The sequence below is a fragment of the Geotrypetes seraphini genome, chromosome 1 (assembly GCF_902459505.1).
Source record: "Geotrypetes seraphini chromosome 1, aGeoSer1.1, whole genome shotgun sequence".
In the NCBI taxonomy this organism is placed as follows: Eukaryota; Metazoa; Chordata; class Amphibia; order Gymnophiona; family Dermophiidae; genus Geotrypetes; species Geotrypetes seraphini.
This window is the reverse complement of record NC_047084.1, coordinates 432,031,846-432,050,248: the sequence shown is the minus strand read 5'-3', so window position 1 is coordinate 432,050,248 and position 18,403 is coordinate 432,031,846. Positions and strand designations below refer to the sequence as shown.

At 43.9% G+C, this 18,403-nt stretch overlaps 2 protein-coding genes across 9 annotated transcripts in view; one reads left to right on the top strand and one right to left on the bottom strand.

Moving 5' to 3' along the window:
* The window catches only part of LRRC19 (leucine rich repeat containing 19), a 51,892-nt gene extending 40,585 nt beyond the window's left edge, over window positions 1-11,307 (top strand). For both annotated transcript variants that reach the window (XM_033919411.1, XM_033919403.1), the window contains 2 exons: window positions 663-860; window positions 10,570-11,307. In XM_033919411.1, coding sequence (XP_033775302.1) covers window positions 663-860; window positions 10,570-10,895 — 524 coding nt within the window. In that variant the 3' untranslated portion in view covers window positions 10,896-11,307. The remainder of the gene's footprint in view (window positions 1-662; window positions 861-10,569) is intronic.
* The window catches only part of IFT74 (intraflagellar transport 74), a 305,175-nt gene that overhangs the window by 186,484 nt on the left and 100,288 nt on the right, over window positions 1-18,403 (bottom strand). For all 7 annotated transcript variants that reach the window (XM_033919374.1, XM_033919366.1, XM_033919348.1 and 4 more), the window contains one exon: window positions 15,241-15,302. In XM_033919374.1, the coding sequence (XP_033775265.1) occupies window positions 15,241-15,302 (62 nt within the window). The remainder of the gene's footprint in view (window positions 1-15,240; window positions 15,303-18,403) is intronic.

The window sequence follows — 18,403 nt, the reverse complement described above, 5'->3', positions numbered from 1 at the left end:
CATAAAGTGTCCATGTCCTCCACTGCTTGAGTGCTGGCTGGCTGGTTCGCCTCAGGGAAAGTTTCTACATCCAACATCTCCACTTCATTACCCTGCTTGCATTCAGGAGCACTGTCTGAATTGCTGCAAATTTGACAGTGTAGTGTCCAGTGCAAGGATAAAATCTGAAGTCTGTATCTACTTTTGCTCTGGAGCTATAGGATAACTTGGTCAAAATCTGTCATGACAAACTGTGACAAGTTTTAAGGCACACTTTGAGCAAAAGTTTTAAACGGGCTTTTGTATCCATGATGTTCATACTAGTATCGCTGAAACTAGCATAAAAAGTTGTGCTGGACTGCCAAAAATTAGTATTTTTCATCAATTATTGTCAGTTTTATGAGCAGCTAAAAATTACTTTTTATTCACTGCTGTGTACGATGCTACCAGCACCCAGTAAAACAAGGGGGTCTAGCTCAGTGACTATTGAAACTAAGGATCTGATATTTTGGGAAAATACCTACCGGCACCTAAATTTAAGTGCCAATTTTAGAATTTCTCTGTTTATATTTTATTTTGCCTGAAACTTGATGTTCACCTGTAATAATGTGCGCCATATTTCTGAATATATGTGCAATCTATCATATGAGCATTTCTGAATGTACTTGCTCTTTGAACTACAGCAAATGAGAATACCACTGTGTGCATCAGTCCAGAACATCTGGTCAACATCTCTGTTAAGACAGTCAATATTAAGACAATATGCCTATCTGCAAATGACTCGTTTGAAGTTATCTCAACTTCACCTACCACTACTCTCCCCACAAGCTCAAACCAACAGACCTCTTCTGTGAACTCTAACAATACCTCCTCTCAGTCAGGTAAACAATATATTTCAATTTCATGCTTCAATTCTATTTATCATTTCTATTCAAAGGTACATAAAGAAAAGTGTTAACATAATTTACGAGGATGCACAATATATATGTTCATATAATAATTCAAAATGTTGTGTGATTGTGACACAGAGGTACCCCCTCTTCAAACCCAGCATGCACCCAAAAAGAGGGAGAAAAAGCCTCAGACTAATGTAGCAGTATAGAACCAAAAGGTACAAATCAAAACTGCTTCTGATACTTTAACTGTGGCTGCACTTTTCAAGGCTGTATTGTTTATTTCCCTGATGAGCCAAACGTTGATGAAACAAGGTCGCTTGTTGGGAAGATTAGAGAATACGTGACAGCGTTGGAGCTCTTTTGTCAGCTAAGTCCTTGAATGTGCCTCTGGGTGACTTTGCCCTTTTCTAAACCTGAGCTGTTCTGTGAGGGAATTTTTTTGCCAGAGAAATGTCGATAGTGGCTTAGAGAATGTCATTGAGAAACAAAGTGACATTTGGAAACTGGCTCTGTGACAGTACCTTGTACTGTATGAGAACTACACTCAGGCTGGGCTGGTACCGATGGGGTTGGTGCTGATAGTGGTGCAGAGAATAGCTTGAACATACTGTCAAGCTCTCTTCATACAAACTCATCGATCTGGGATTTAAATCCTGTATTAATACCAAAAGTTAAACAGTTATCAATGGTACTGCCAGTTGTCTAGGGGTGGGAAACCTCGAAGAGGATGGACACCTCATGAGACAATGCCAGTACCGATGGTGAGCGCCGATGTTGAAATTTGGCCTGTGACGCTGATTTGGAGGATGGTTTCAACATAGATGGAAATAGTTGTGCTAGATCAAACTTAATTTTTAAAGGAAAACCGTTAACTGGTAAAGCAATGGTCAACATATACTCTCCATAGGGAGAGGGGAGAAAAGAAGTAAAATCTTCTCTCTTCCCTCTTTTTTTTTGCGTTAAAAGAAAAATATACTAACCAGAAAATAAAATAGAATAAACAAAATAAATAACAAATGGTTTGCAACAAAGGGAAGGCAATGCAGAAATGAAAAATATAGCTTCCTCGCTCGGCGGAAAACAAAGAACTGGGTACCGCAAGCTCATACTGGGAGGGAAGACATTCACGCATGCACAGTAGTGGGCTGTTTAGAAGCTTTGGATTTCTTAAAGTGCCGTTGCACTATTTACTGTCTGTGCCATGGGCTCTGTGGATGACGCCACCCATATGTGAAAATATGCTGCCTGCTTGTCCAAGGATATAGTAAGGCTATGACAGCTCAGACCCTAATATTAGCCCCGATTCCTTTATAAGAATCATACGGAGAGATCATTTTAATATTAATGACCTAATTGTACTACATTTGCATAATACAATCACATGCAAGTCGTTTTAATAATCGGGCAGTAAAATCTGTGCATTTAATGATGGTTTAGTGCCATTGTTAAATGCACGGTGACTTTAGAGCAGGGGTGCCCAATAGGTCGATCGCGATCGACCAGTAGATCGCCAAGGCAAAGTGAGCTGATCGCGGAGCCCATCTTGGGCTCTGTGATACTCGCGTTGCCTTCAAAATCTACCGGCCGATCAGCCTTCCGCTCCCCTACTGCCTGGTGAAGACAGCTCCCCTCCCTTCCACTCACTCACTGCCCTCTTGCCCACAAGCGAACTGAACTCAGGCTGCGGGGCTCTAACACTGCGTGTGCTGGCTTCCCTTCTATAACACAGGAAGTTATGTCATTCCTGTTTCAGAAGAGAAGGGAAGCCGGCGCGCGCAATGTTAGAGCCTGCCCCCTGCCTGGGTTCAGTTCCTCCAACAACGCATGCTCCGAAACAGGAATGATGCACCCCGCAAACTCCGGCCTTGGGGTGCGACACTCTTGATAGTTGGCTGCAGCCGCAGACATGTCCAACGCGGCCACAGTGGCAAGTATCTGGACTGCCAAAGAGCAAGGGCAGGACGTGGCAGCCATGCTCTGAGCGTCGCCTTCCCTCCCTATGGAAAGTTTCCGCTCATGTCCGCCCCCGAGGAGAGCATCGCCGAACATAAATGGGTGAGTGCCGTTCTCCTCACATATTTTTGTCACCCTCTCCCGCATCCCCAGAGCCAGAGAGGGCAAGTGACTACGTCCCGTTCCTTCACTTGGGCTTCTCCAGGAGGCAGGGCATGTAGGGATTAAAAATAATAAAAAAAATATTATAATGCATCTATATTGCTTGGCCACTAGCCGGCAAGTCTGAGAGGTCCAAACCGGACATTGTAATGTGTGGAGTGATGCCGCCCTTTACCTCCAGCCTGGCTACCAAACACGGAGGCGGCAGCAGAAGCACAGTAAATGCCACGGGCTTCTGAGAGAAGGGAAGTTAAAGAGAAACCAGACCATGAAAGGAGAGAGAAGAGAAGGAGACAGATGCCAGACCAGGAGCAAGGAAGGAGAGAAAATGCCAGATAATGGAGAGGGAGGGGGAGATAGAAGAGAAGGAGAGCAGAAAGATGCCAGGGCATGGGGGGAGGGAAGGGAAATTAAGGAGACAAATGCCAGACCAGAGAGAAAGGAAGGAGAGGAGATGTCAGAGCATGGCAGGGGAGGAAGAGATAGAAGGAAAGGAGAGAGATGTCAGGCCTTGGGGTTGAGTAGGAAAGAAAGGAGGCATGAAATGAGAGAGAAAGAAAGGACAAGAGAGACGAAGAAAAAGTTTGGGGAGGGAATGAGGTCTAGAGGAGAGGAAGCATACAGGCTGAAAGAAGGGAAGAAATATTGGATGCACAGTCAGAAGAAGAAAGTGCAATCAGAGACTCATGAAATCACCAAACAACAAAGGTAGAAAAAATGATTTTACTTTCAATTTAGTGATCAAAATGTGTCCATTTTGAGAATTTATATCTGCTGTCTATATTTTGCACTATGGCCCCCTTTTACTAAACCGCAATAGCGGTTTTTAGCACAGGGAGCCTATGAGCGTTAAGAGCAGTGCGGGGCATTTAGTGCAGCTCCCAGCACTAAAAACTGCTATCGTGGTTTAGTAAAAAGGGAGGGGGGTATATTTGTCTATTTTTGTATGGTTGTTACTGAGGTGACAGTGCATAGTCATCTGCCTTGACCTCTTTGAAAAAATCCCAGAATATAAATGATAATACATTTTCTCTGCGTAGTGTGCTTTGTGTTTTTTAAAATTTTTTGTTGATAGATCATTTTGACTTGGTCATTTTAAAAGTAGCTCGCAAGCCCAAAAAGTGTGGGCACCCCTGCTTTAGAGAATCAGCTTCTGAGTGACAAATACCATCACATTCCACACTGAAGAAGTGAACCTTTCAGCAAAGAGATTTCGAGACCATAGATGCAGCAAGGTCTAGGAGGCCTCAAACAGTGTCAACACCTGAAATTCTTGACCATGTTCATGCCCTGATTTTTGCAGATCAGCAAATATCATCTAAAATAATTACTAAGACACCATAGATATCCAGAGAATGTGTTGGGTTTATAATCCACGAGCAGCTGGGTATGCAGAAGCTGTCAGCCAAGTGGATGCTCAACTGATTGAATGCTGATGAGAAACAACATCGTGTGGACACTTTCAAGTGGATTTTGCAGCATTTTCAGTGAGCTGGAGCCAACTTTTTGGATCTAGTTACTGTTGATGAAACATGGTTACAATGCTATGATCCTGAGAAAAAAACAATATCCAAGCGACCGAAATGCAAGGGACCTGGGAAGAGGAAGAAGCGATATGGATTGCTCTGAAAAGAGAAGATGGAACTTCTATCTACGTGGGTGTAGTCTACAGACCTCCGACTCAATCGCAGCTAATTGATAAGGATCTGATTGTGGATATCCAAAAGTTTGGAAGGAAAGAGGAGGTTCTGCTGTTGGGAGATTTCAACCTGCCGGATGCGGACTGGAATGTTCCGTCTGCGGAATCGGAAAGAAGTAGGGAGATTGTGGATGCCTTTCAAGAGGCTCTGCTCAGACAAATGGTGACGGAACCCACAAGGGAAAAAGCGATATTGGATCTGGTCCTCACAAATGGAGAGAGTATCTCTAATGTTCGAGTGGGTGCTCACCTGGGAAGTAGCGATCATCAAACGGTTTGGTTTGATATAACGGCTAAAGTGGAGAGCGGCCGCACAATACTTAAAGTCCTAGATTTCAAACGTACGGACTTTAATTCAATGGGAAAGTACCTGAAGAAAGAGCTGTTAGAATGGGAGGACATAAGAGAAGTGGAAAGACAGTGGTCTAAGCTGAAAGGAGCAATAAAAATGGCTACGGACCTTTATGTGAAGAAAATCAATAAAAACAAGAGAAAAAGGAAGCCGATATGGTTCTCCAACCTAGTGGCTGAGAAAATAAAGGCGAAAGAGTTGGCGTTCTTGAAATATAAAAAAAAACAAGAAGAGGAGAGCAGAAAGGACTACAGGGTGAAACTGAAAGAAGCCAAGAGAGAGATACGTTTGGCGAAGGCACAGGTGGAAGAACAAATGGCTAAAAATGTAAAAAAGGGAGATAAATTTTTTTTCAGATATATTAGTGAAAGGAGGAAGATAAAAAATGGAATTGCTAGGCTAAAAGATGCTGGGAACAAATATGTGGAGAATGATGAGGAGAAAGCAAATGTGCTAAACAAATACTTCTGTTCTGTGTTCACAGAAGAAAATCCTGGAGAAGGACCGAGATTGTCTGGCAAAGTTACACGAGAAAATGGAGTAGATTCTGCGCCGTTCACAGAGGAGGGTGTTTATGAGCAACTTGAAAAACTGAAGGTGGACAAAGCGATGGGACCAGATGGGATCCATCCCAGGATACTAAGGGAGCTCAGAGAGGTTCTGGCGAGTCCTATTAAAGACTTGTTCAACAAATCTCTGGAGACGGGAGTGATTCCTGGGGATTGGAGGAGAGCGGATGTGGTCCCTATTCATAAAAGTGGTCACAAGGATGAAGCAGGAAACTACAGGCCGGTGAGCCTCACTTCAGTTGTTGGAAAAATAATGGAAGTGTTGCTGAAAGAAAGGATAGTGTACTTCCTTGAATCTAATGGGTTACAGGATCCGAGGCAACATGGCTTTACAAAAGGTAAATCGTGCCAAATGAACCTGATTGAATTTTTTGATTGGGTGACCAGAGAGCTGGATCGAGGACATATGCTAGATGTAATATACTTGGATTTCAGCAAAGCCTTTGATACAGTTCCTCATAGGAGGCTGTTGAACAAACTTGAAGGGCTGAAGTTAGGACCCAAAGTGGTGAACTGGGTCAGAAACTGGCTGTCGGACAGACGCCAGAGGGTGGTGGTTAATGGAAGTCGCTCGAAAGAAGGAAAGGTGACTAGTGGAGTCCCTCAGGGTTCGGTGCTGGGGCCAATCCTGTTTAATATGTTTGTGAGTGACATTGCTGAAGGGTTAGAAGGAAAAGTGTGCCTTTTTGCAGATGATACCAAGATTTGTAACAGAGTAGACACCGAAGAGGGAGTGGAAAATATGAAAAAGGATCTGCAAAAGTTAGAGGAATGGTCTAATGCCTGGCAACTAAAATTCAATGCAAAGAAATGCAGAGTAATGCATTTGGGGATTAATAATAGGAAGGAACCGTATATGCTGGGAGGAGAGAAGCTGATATGCACGGACGGGGAAAGGGACCTTGGGGTTATAGTGTCCGAAGATCTAAAGGCGAAAAAACAGTGTGACAAGGCAGTGGCTGCTGCCAGAAGGATGCTGGGCTGTATAAAGAGAGGCGTAGTCAGTAGAAGGAAGAAAGTGTTGACGCCCCTGTACAGGTCATTGGTGAGGCCCCACTTGGAGTATTGTGTTCAGTTTTGGAGACCGTATCTGGCGAAAGACGTAAGAAGACTTGAGGCGGTCCAGAGGAGGGCGACGAAAATGATAGGAGGCTTGCGCCAGAAGACGTATGAGGAGAGACTGGAAGCCCTGAATATGTATACCCTAGAGGAAAGGAGACAGGGGAGATATGATTTGGACATTCAAATACTTGAAGGGTATTAACGTAGAACAAAATCTTTTCCAGAGAAAGGAAAATGGTAAAACCAGAGGACATAATTTGAGGTTGAGGGGTGGTAGATTCAGGGGCAATGTTAGGAAATTCTACTTTACGGAGAGGGTAGTGGATGCCTGGAATGCGCTCCTGAGAGAGGTGGTGGAGAGTAAAACTGTGACTGAGTTCAAAGAAGCGTGGGATGAACACAGAAGATTTAGAATCAGAAAATAATATTAAATATTGAACTAGGCCAGTTACTGGGCAGACTTGCATGGTCTGTGTCTGTGTATGGTCTGTGTCTGTGTATGGCCGTTTGGTGGAGGATGGGCAGGGGAGGGCTTCAATGGCTGGGAGGGTGTAGATGGGCTGGAGTAAGTCTTAACAGAGATTTTGGCAGTTGGAACCCAAGCACAGTACCGGGTAAAGCTTTGGATTCTTGCCCAGAAATAGCTAAGAAGAAAAAAAAAAAAAAAAAAAATTAAATTGAATCAGGTTGGGCAGACTGGATGGACCATTTGGGTCTTTATCTGTCGTCATCTACTATGTTACTATATATGTTACAACAGTCCATGCAACGAAGGTGCTCAGGTTCTCCAAGGCTAGGGAAATTTAAGATCCAAAAGTCAGTAGGAAAGTTCATGGCTACAGTGGTTTGAGATCAAGAAAGCGTTGTAATGACTATCTTCCAAGGGGCCAAACAACTAACTTTGTTCCGATTAGAGGAGGCATTGAAAGAAAAAAGAAGAAGGAAGCTGCAGAAAGGAGTTTTCTTTTTGCGAGACAATGCACCTACTCACAAGCTGGCAAAACGATGGTTGTTTTGTCACAGTTGGGGTTTCAGTGCTTAGACCATACACCCTACTCACCAGATCTTGTGCCAACTGACTATTTTATGTTTCCAAACCTTAAAGAGAGTTTGAAAGGGTGACAATTTTTGAGTGACTCAGAGGTGATTGCAATAGCAGAGCAGTTGTTCAGTGACCAGATATCAGAATATTTTTGGAAGGGTTACAGAAACTTCAGACCTGATGTGCCAAGAGTGTTGAACTTAGGGGTAAATATGCGGAATGCCTTGTAAGTTTCCGTCTTGGTTGGGCTGAGAACTTTTCAGCAACCCCGTAGACGTCTTGGTCGCTAGGACATCCAACCTTAGTGCATCCAATTTTATTTACCATTTTCGACTACAAAAACATCCCAATTACAAAACATCCTCATCCGGACCATTTGGATGTAGGAGAGGCCAGCATAGACTGGCCACACTGACATTCCAACAAAGCAGTGGGGCACCTTAGAGGGCACTGCCATGAACTTCATATAAAGGGTGCCAGGTGTACATCTCACCATAACTTCCTTAAAATGTATGGTGAGCCTTCCAAACTCCCCCAAAACCTACTATATACTCACCTGACTACCACCCCATTAGCCCTTATGGCTGCAGGTAGCACCTATATGGCAGTATAGTAGAATTTGGGTGGGTATTTGGGGTCTCATACTTTCCATTATAAATGTAGTGGTTAGAGTGGCTTATGGGTCTAGGTCCTCCTCTCTATGGCTCACTAGACCACTTACCAGGCTTCTTAAGACACCTATGTGATACTCTACTAGGATTTCCCACACTAGGTGCTGCTTTTCTACAGATATGTATGTTCTGCTTTATTCAGATTTTGGGGGGTGGGAGGTCAGTGACCACCGGGAGGGTGTGTGTGTGTGTATGTATGTGTGTGTGTGTGTGTGGGGGGGGGGGGGGGTGGTGGTTACCTAATCCCTTCAGTAGTCATCTGGTCAATTTGGGTACCATTTTGGCACTTAGATGCTTTAAAAACAGGTCTCACTCAGAACGTCTAAGTTCCATCCAGGATATCTTGGGAAAGGTTTGATTATTACCACAAGATGTCCAAGTCTAATCCCACCCAGAATATTCCTCTAACACACCCCTATTTAGTCTTAGACACAAAGTGAGAACGACTCACAAGATATCCAGAAAGATGGTTTCAAAAATTGGCGCTTGGACGTTCTGGTGATTAGGATGTCCAAGTACTTATTTCTGCTGGTATTTGGATGTTTTAGTTTTTTTTGAAAATGCCCCTGAATATCTGCTATGATGAACAGTGTTCCTTGGTGCATCAACGCTTACTATACATTGAAGAGGTGAATGTCTATAACAATGTCATTCCATGCCTAGAAGGGGAAGAATGTTTGTGCTTCTTAGCTCTCTTACTTGATGCTTCCCCTGATGGATAAGGCATGGATGAAGATGATGGTGAGTCCTGTCTCTGCAGAGAGCCCAATGTTCAATACTCTCTATTTGGCGTCAGTGCACTTGGTGTTGATGCAGGGTAAGCGTTAGGTCCTGGAATCTCCTGCCATGCTGGATGTCGATGCTGAACTAAAACATTTATCATACTGGATTTGTCGGGCTTTCAGTGACCTATTTTGCATACGCAGACCCAATGAATGTCTTGATGGTCAGGAACCAGACACTGAACATACAAATTATGGAGGTCAGAACCTGAAATGGTCCCATTACATCGATTACATTTCTTGAAGCTGATCAGTACCCTCTTTGATATGGAGGGAAAAACAGCCAACGCAAAGCCAGAAGGCATGATGGCTCAGAAAAGAGGACCTCAAAGTGATCCGTAGGCCATAAATAGTTAAACTGACTGAATTGAACCAAGGGAAATGAGAAAAAATGAAAAAGATGAAAAATTATGAACAAAAAGACAAAAAACTAATATCAGGAAAGCATAAAAATGTCTTTTACGATTGACGCACTGAGGAGATACCGAAACCATAATTTCCCAGCTCTGTGGAAAACAAAGAACTAATGATCTGCAAGCTGACATCAGGTAGAAAGGCACTGGTATGCACAAAACATGGGCACTGCCTAAAAATTTAAACCGACTATGCACTTGGTAGTGTCTATACCAGGTTCTGTGGATGACGTCACCAACATATGAAAATATTATGCCTTCTTGTTCACGGAGAACACTTGTTCACAGAGAACAACCTAGCATTCTTTTGGCTCCCACTACGGTCTAGTCATACTGTTTTGCAACCTTGAGATCAACAGATATGATTTCATTTCATTTATTTACTTATAGACTTCTCGTCCTCTCCCAACTATAAACTTGCCCAAGATAATGAACAACATGATAAATAGAATTCAACAAAAAAAGATCTTTTACCAATACCACCTCCATCCCATCCATCACAGGATAACTGTATCTGCCATTCAAAGCTCCTTACTCTAATTTTCAAGCAGTAAAGCAAGCAGGTGTTCTTTGAGGGCAGCAGGCTGAATATTCTCACAGCTGGGTGACATCATCCAACACAACCTGGTAAGGAGCTTGCTAGCATAAATGTGTGCCAGCATTAAGTTACCTGTAGCAGGTGTTTTCCCAGGACAGCTGGCCAAATATTCTCACATACCTTCCACCTCTCCCTGGAGTTGTATTCTATCAGTTATATTATAGGACTGAGGGACCCAATCATTTAAGTACAGCGCTTTTAGAAACTTCTGCATACATTTATACTAGCAAGTTCCATATCAGGTTCCGTCGGATAAAATCGCCCATCTGTGAGAATAGAAGACTTGCTTGTCCTTTGATAATAATATATATTCTTTACATTATGTGTACAATATATGTTATTATTTAAACTGTATTTGGTTCTGAATTTCAATGTTTTTTTTCTTTGACAGGTACTTTTCTATTTGGCAAAAGCTGGAAATTTGTAGTGGGGGTTATTGTAGTTGCCCTGACTACAGCACTACTTATTTTGCTGGCTATGAAAGTTCCAACTTGGTACAAGTATGTGATAAGCTATAATCATCAGCGTCTGGAAGATGATACATTTAACATGTTTGAAGAAGAATTTGCCACAGATAAGAATTATATAGGAACATTCTCAAACAGAGAAGATGACGCTATAGTGGTATTTGAACAAGTGCATGCATTTGCCACAGATGATGATGGATTTATTGAGGATAAATATATTGACGCACAAGACTTGAGTATTCAGAACTAAAAGCTGTGCTAAATGTGATTGAAGCAAAAAAATGGAAAGGTACTTAAGCAATGAGGTTTTCCTAGGGATCACTGCAATTTGTTCATTCCTACTTTATGTATAATCATTTGTTTCCACTCAATAAAGTGAAACATAGAAAAATGAAGGCAGATAAATACCATATGACCTATTAGTCTGACTAACTATGCCATCCACTATCCCCTCCTCTCCTTTAGAGATACTTGTCCTAAGCTTTCTTGAATTCAAAAACATTTTTTGTCTCCATCACCTCCACCGGGATGCTGCTCCTAGAATTCACTACCCTTTCCATGAAAAAGTATTTTCTGAGGTTACTTTTGAATCTACCCCCTTTCACCTTCATCTTATGTCCCCTCATTCCAGAGTCTCCTTTCAGTTGAAAGAAACTTGTCTCATGCGCATTTATGCTAGGTAAGTATTAAAACATCTCTATCATATCTCCCTTCCCCCACCTTTCCTCCAAAGTAAATATACTGAGATCATTAAGTCTGTCTCCATACACTTTATGATGCAGACCACCAACCATTTTAGTAGCCTTTCTCCAGACCGACTCAATCCTATGCTAATGTGCACAAACTAAACGATATTCTAGATAAGTGCTAAAGTCACTGATATTTGAAAAGTCATTCAGATATTCAAATTTTCATGGAATAATAATAATGATGATGATAATAATAATAGTATTTATAGGATATAGGCTGTCCTCCATAATATTATAGCAAATGTAGACATAAAGGCTCAGCATTTTGTCAGACTATTTTGGTAACAAATACTTCAGGGTGTGAAGCTAATCTTTCGATTGAAAACGAATTGGAATCTACAGTATGATAAAAAGGGGCATTTCCCCCTTTCACTGTTGGTAATCTTGACCTTTCATACCAAATTACCAGTCTTGGTAGATTCCAGCTTGTCTGAGAGATTCAGTGAGAAGTGTAAAGTGTTTCTTAGCAGAGTTATAGGTGGTGCAAAAAAAGGGACTGGACATTTCTATTTTGGGAGGATGTTACCATGTGATGCAAGTGTTGGATGGGCATGTTTTTGGTGTGTTCACATTTTAATGTAAATCTCTTAACTGAAACAACAAGCAATAAATAGCCGATTATATGGACAAGGTATTAATAATAGTATCTGAATGATTATGAACCAGAAAATATATTTTTCAAAAATAGTGAGAAAATCATGCCTCCCTCTCATTTTCTCCGGATCCATCTATACACCAGGTAGTTACGACAAATGATAACATTTTTGCTGAAGGTTTGTGTTTTTTACAACCTCCCTGTGTACTGCTACTCCTCAAACCCTTATGACCACTCTCTTCCAAATACAAATATTCATATATGACTAATGAGATCCTACCTATTCTGCTCCCTCCCCTTAATCCCCTCTCCTGTCAGTATTTAGGAGCCTATATTCACAATTCATTCACTAAGGGGAAAATTCTATAACCAGCGCCTAAATTTAGGTATAGGTAGGCGCCCTGCTTATACTGAAGTAATTGAAAAATGCAATCAGAAACGGCAGAGTTGAAGCGCCTACCGACACCTAAATAAAAGGCGGCTGAAATGGCTGCTGGAATTGTGGCTAAGTAGCCGCTTTAGCCCACAGAACATCAAAGTAGGCATGGCCAACACTGGAAGTAGTGGTAGGCGGGCTAAAGCGACTACCCAACCACGAATCATGCCAAGATAGGCTGCTGAAATATAGGCCCGGAAAAACTTTGCATTTCAGCCACTTATCTTTGCCGCTAGACTGCAGCAGCTGATCACGGCAGTTGAATTTCCCCCACCCCCATCATCTGAGTGGCAGGGACTCCACAAAGCTGCAATTCTGTAACTAGTGCCCAAGTCGGATTGCCTGTCAATCATTCTAGGGCACCAGTTAAGAATCGCAGCTTTGGGAAGTCCCTGCCGCTCAGCTGATGGAGTAGGGTAGAATTCCCCTGCCAGGATCGGCAGAACGTCCGCAGCAGGGAACCCACGAACCCCACCACAAGTCGGCTGGCAGGAGAGATGCCCATTCACTCCTACCGGTATCCCCCCCTGCTAACATCCCCAACAGGAGGAATGTCCAATCCCTCCTGCCTCATGGGAATGGCCTTAGGGATCTGGCCAATCAAGAGTCTTAGGCCACTCCCAATACATCTCAGAATGCACTGGGAAGGAGACCTAAGACTTCCAGTTGGCCCAGGTGCCTAAAGCCCTTCCTATGGGAGGGGACCTAGGCATCTGGCCAGTCAGGGCTTTAGACCCCTCCCCAGTGCATCCCAGATGCACAGGTTCTGTAACCGGCACCCTAAAATGATTGATATGTGATTGGCGGCCGCTTTTAAGGCAGCCACCAGATTGGGCGCTGGTTACAGAATCCAGCCCAAAATGATGAACCTTAGGGGATAAAGCACGAATGGAGCTTTCCCAAATCAACAAAGATTTTCTGTCTCTGGCTCAACTGGATTAGAAGAAACCAACGTGCCCACCGGCTGCGTCTAATAAGCTGGGTTTGAAGAACATACTTTCCAGAGGAGCTAAAAAAAGTTTGATGACAATTCACACCATGTGCACTGCAGGGACCTACTGAGGTGCTTGCACTGCACCAAAAGAGTCCCCAGATTTGAAATGCAGGCATTTGGCGCCAAACTCCAGAATGGTCTATGGGTAAGATATGTCCTTGAAATCACGGACCCAGGCTGGCTCCCCAGCCTTTTAGGATCTGAAAGAGATGAAGCCCAAACCTCCAGACCCCTCTCTCAGCGCACTGCAGCATACGGTATATGGTCGTAGATCAAGCACCAATATGGCACAATCAAGGCACACATTCGACAGATTAGGGACTGGGGAGTCCATCCCAAATGATTTTTAATTAAATCGAGGGGTTTTCAGGCAGAAATAAAACTTTGAAAAAAAGACTGATTAAAATCCAAGATGGTCACAAGCCAGAGAATTTGTGCCAAAAACAAACAAAATCCAAAAATTAAAAAATGGCAATTTGGTGTCTGGGGAGGTGGGGGACTTGAACCCTACCCTCAGAAACTGTGAAAAATGAGTTTAAACATGTTTTACAAACCACCCCCAAAGTTCCCATAGGAAATAATGGAGAACTGGTTACTCACAGTTCTGCAGTGCTAGTCTGTCAGCTTTTCACACAAGTTTCAAGTTTTATTTAAAATTTGATTAAATGCTTATAAAGATTTCTAAGCGATATACATTGATTAAAATGGGGGACAAGTAAAAAAAACCCAAAAAACAACATACATAGCAGCTGAATGGAATAAAGTATTTTCTGCCTCAGAATAGCTCCTAATTGACCAGACTTGAAGATCTTCAGATTGCTAGTCAGCTGGACACCGACTATAACCTACACACCCATAGATCCTCTCCACATGACCTGGGGTGAGAAATGCAGCCTGCGCCCTGAAACCCAGGGGATTTTCACCTGGACGCATGCAGCCTGTGATTAAACTCCTGACAAGGTCAGCAGTCAAGCGAACTCCCAGGGAAATGGACCCTGAGTCAAAGAATGGTGGCACATGGCAGGCTGGCTCCACAGATCCACCAAAGTTTCTCCATGAAGCAGCAGTCCAGACTCGCGGGACTGTGTCCTTTTCTCTGACAGAGGACCACCAGAAAGGGGTCTCAAAGCACTGAAGCTACTGAAAAAGACAAACTTTAAGCAAAAATAAGAAAAAGAAGCATAGCAATTTAAAAGACTTCTGCACAAATTGCTTTCAGAAATTGAAACTGTAGGGGGCTCTAACTCACTCTATAAGGTAGGAGGAGCACATGCTCAGAAAAGTGTCTGGATTTCTACAACTCCCAGATTGTGGGAAGGGATTGAACACTTAGCGTATGAAATCTGGAAGGGATATAACAGAATGACTTTTGAATATCACTAATTTGCTTTGCTGAAATGGTCATACCAAACACCAACAGCCAAAAGGCCTACTTTGAGAATGACCTTCAGATAGACATTTTTTTTACATCTACACAAGTGTATGTGTAAATAATGGCACATATCTACTAAAATAAGGCATAGTACCTAGGAAAACAATGAATAAAACAAAAAAATAGCACATGCTGGAAAAACTAAGGGAAGATAGTGGGCTTAGAATCAGCCAAGAGGTCCAGAGAAGAGTAAAACATTCCTAGAATGTTCTGGAATAATCAGTTTACTTAGCATCAACAGGATGATGTCACCCAACTTTATGATGAATTAAATATTTGTCCTCAAAGAAAATGTATGCTTTAAAGTGTGCAGCTAGTTTCTCAAAATATTTACAATTCTTTTTCCTGTTACAATACATAACATGCAACAATTTGTATACCGTACTTACGCTTGTCTCTCAGTAAAAATGATATCCATGCTTTGTGCTTCTCGATCATTTTGAGATTTAAGCTGAAAAGAGAATAGATATTGTAATAAAAATGTGAGAATGTATTCATCATTATTAAAATTCAAATTTCTTTGGATACACTTAAATTGATCTTGGCGGACGCTCCCTATGGAGCTATGTGAACATTGTCTTTGTGACAGGAGTTGCATGGGCATTTTTTCCTTAATTAGATATATTTTTATGATACTTATATACAATTTGATCCTGGTTTTCTCCTGGTGGGAGGCTACTATGGTTTTCAGAAGATGGGAGGAAACTTGTCTAAGTTAGCAAATAGTAGCTACAAAAAAAATGACAGGATCCTAAAAAGTAGCAAGACTATGCTACTTACCCCCAGAAATATGAAGCAGCTTTCTTCATGTCTAACTTAAATGGTTAATAGACTTTTCCTACATGAATCTGTCCAAACCTTTTAACCAGTTATACTAACTTCTTTTACCACATCTTCCAACAATGAGTTCCAGAGCTCAACTATGCACTGAATGAAAAGCACAGTTACTTACCGTAACAGGTGTTATCCAGGGACAGCAGGCATATATTCTCACATGTGGGTGACATCATCTACGGAGCCCCAGCGCGGACAGCTTTTCAAGCAAACTTGATTGAAGTTTCAAGTTTGCTACACTGCACCACGCATGTGCATGCCTTCTTGCCCACTAGAGGGCGCATCCCCACCTCGTGGTCCTCAGTTCCATAACCAGCAAAGAAGCCATCCCCGGGGAGGTGGGCGGGTTGTGAGAATATATGCCTGCTGTCCCTGGATAACACCTGTTACGGTAAGTAACTGTGCTTTATCCCAGGACAAGCAGGCATGATATTCTCACATGTGGGTGACCTCCAAGCCAACCAAAAAAGGGCAGGTGGGAGGATGGCAATTTAGGAAAACAGGTTACGTAACACCGACTGGCCAAACCGACCGTCGCTTCTGGACAAAGTGTCCAGACAGTAGTGGGAGGTGAACGTATGAACCGAAGACCAAGTGGCAGCTTTACATATTTCCTCCACAGGAGTAGACCGGAGGAAAGCAACAGAAGCTGCCATAGCCCTGACCTTATGCCCCGTGACTCGACCATGGAGCATGAGACCAGCCTGAGCGTAGCAAAAAGAAATACAAGCAGCTAGCCAGTTGGACAAGGTGCGCTTGGAAACAGGATGTCCCAGCCGATTAGGATCAAAGGACAAAAATAATTGAGGAACCTTCCGATAAGACTTGGTACGTTGGAGATAAAAAGCCAACGCCCTCTTACAGTCCAGCGTGTGAAGAGCCGCCTCACCAGGATGAGAGTGGGGCTTCGGGAAGAACACCGGAAGGACAATAGACTGATTGAGGTGGAAATCAGACACAACCTTAGGTAGAAATTTTGGATGGGTGCGAAGAACCACCTTGTCATGATGGAACACAGTAAAGGGCGGGTCCGCAACCAAAGCCTGAAGCTCACTAATTCGACGAGCAGACGTGAGCGCAAGTAAAAAGACCACCTTCCAAGTGAGAAACTTAGGAAGAGACTTGTCAATTGGCTCAAAGGGAGGTTTCATCAGCTGAGCCAAGACGACATTCAGATCCCAAACTACAGGAGGAGGTTTCAGAGGAGGATTAACATTAACTAAACCCCTCATGAAACGAACCACCAGAGGATGAAGAGAGAGAGAGAACGTCCCTCTAGATGCTGATGGAAAGCAGCAATAGCACCGAGATGCACCCGGATGGAAGTTGTCTTCAGCCCAGACTTGGACAAATGCAGCAAATATTCCAGAACCGAGGACACCGGAACCAAATTCGGGTCCAGATGGTGCGAGGTACACCAGGATGAAAATCTGGTCCACTTCTGTGAATAACAAAGCCGAGTCGAGGCCTTGCGCGAGGCTTCCAACACCTCCCTGACCGCCGGAGTCAGGGGGAAAGGAACCAAGCCGTCAGATGTAATGACTGAAGATTGGGATGCAACAGCGAACCCCAACTCTGAGACAGCAGAGAGGGAAAAACTGGCAGAAGTAGAGGCTCCCTGGCACTGAGTTGAAGGAGCAGGGAAAACCAGTGCTGACGAGGCCAACGTGGCGCTATGAGAATCATAGTGGCTCTGGATGACTTGAGGTGAACCAACGTCCTCAAGATCAGAGGAAAAGGAGGAAACGCATAAAGGAATCTCCCTCCCCAGTCGAGAAGGATGGCATCTGCCTCGAGACGGTCCTGGGAGTAAATCCGGGAACAATAGAGGGGCAGTTTGAGAGTCTCCGGGGAAGCAAAGAGATCCACCTGAGGAGTCCCCCAGCGGTCGAAGACCTCGCGTAGGACTCGGGAGTTTAGCGACCACTCGTGCGGCTGGAGAAGACGACTGAGTTTGTCTGCGAGACAATTCTTTTCTCCCTGAATGTAGACCGCCCGCAGGAAGATGTTCTGGGAGGTCGCCCATTCCCAAAGGCGCAAGGCTTCCCGGCACAGGGACCAAGAGCCCGTTCCCCCTTGTTTGTTTACATAATACATCGCCACTTGGTTGTCCGTCCGTACCAGGACCACCTGATTGCGTAGCAGATGACCGAAGGCTCGAGCTGCCAGAAAAATGGCACGAAGCTCCAACACATTGATGTGACAACGACGGTCCTCCACCGACCATAGCGCTTGAGTCCGCAGACCGTCGAGGTGAGCCCCCCACGCATACTCCGAAGAGTCCGTGGTTAGGACCTTGCGATGTGGAGGGACGAGAAAGAGCAAACCCCCGGAAAGATTGGAAGAGTTGGTCCACCAACGGAGCGATCGTCTCAAGGAAGGAGTGACCGTTACAGGAAGGGAGAGCGGGTCTCGATCCTGGCGCCACTGGGAGGCCAAGGTCCACTGAGGGAGTCTCAGACGCAATCGGGCAAACGGCGTGACATGAACTGTCGAAGCCATGTGGCCGAGCAGGATCATCAGCCGGTGTGCAGAGACGGAGCGCTGCAGCAGAATCTGACGGGCCAGGCGAAGCAGAGCCTCCAGTCTCGACGAGGGCAGGAATGCACGAAGGCGAACCGTGTCCAGCACGGCCCCGATAAACTGAAGGGATTGAGCCGGGCACAACTGCGATTTGGGAAAATTTACCTCGAACCCCAGACGTTGAAGAAAGATGAT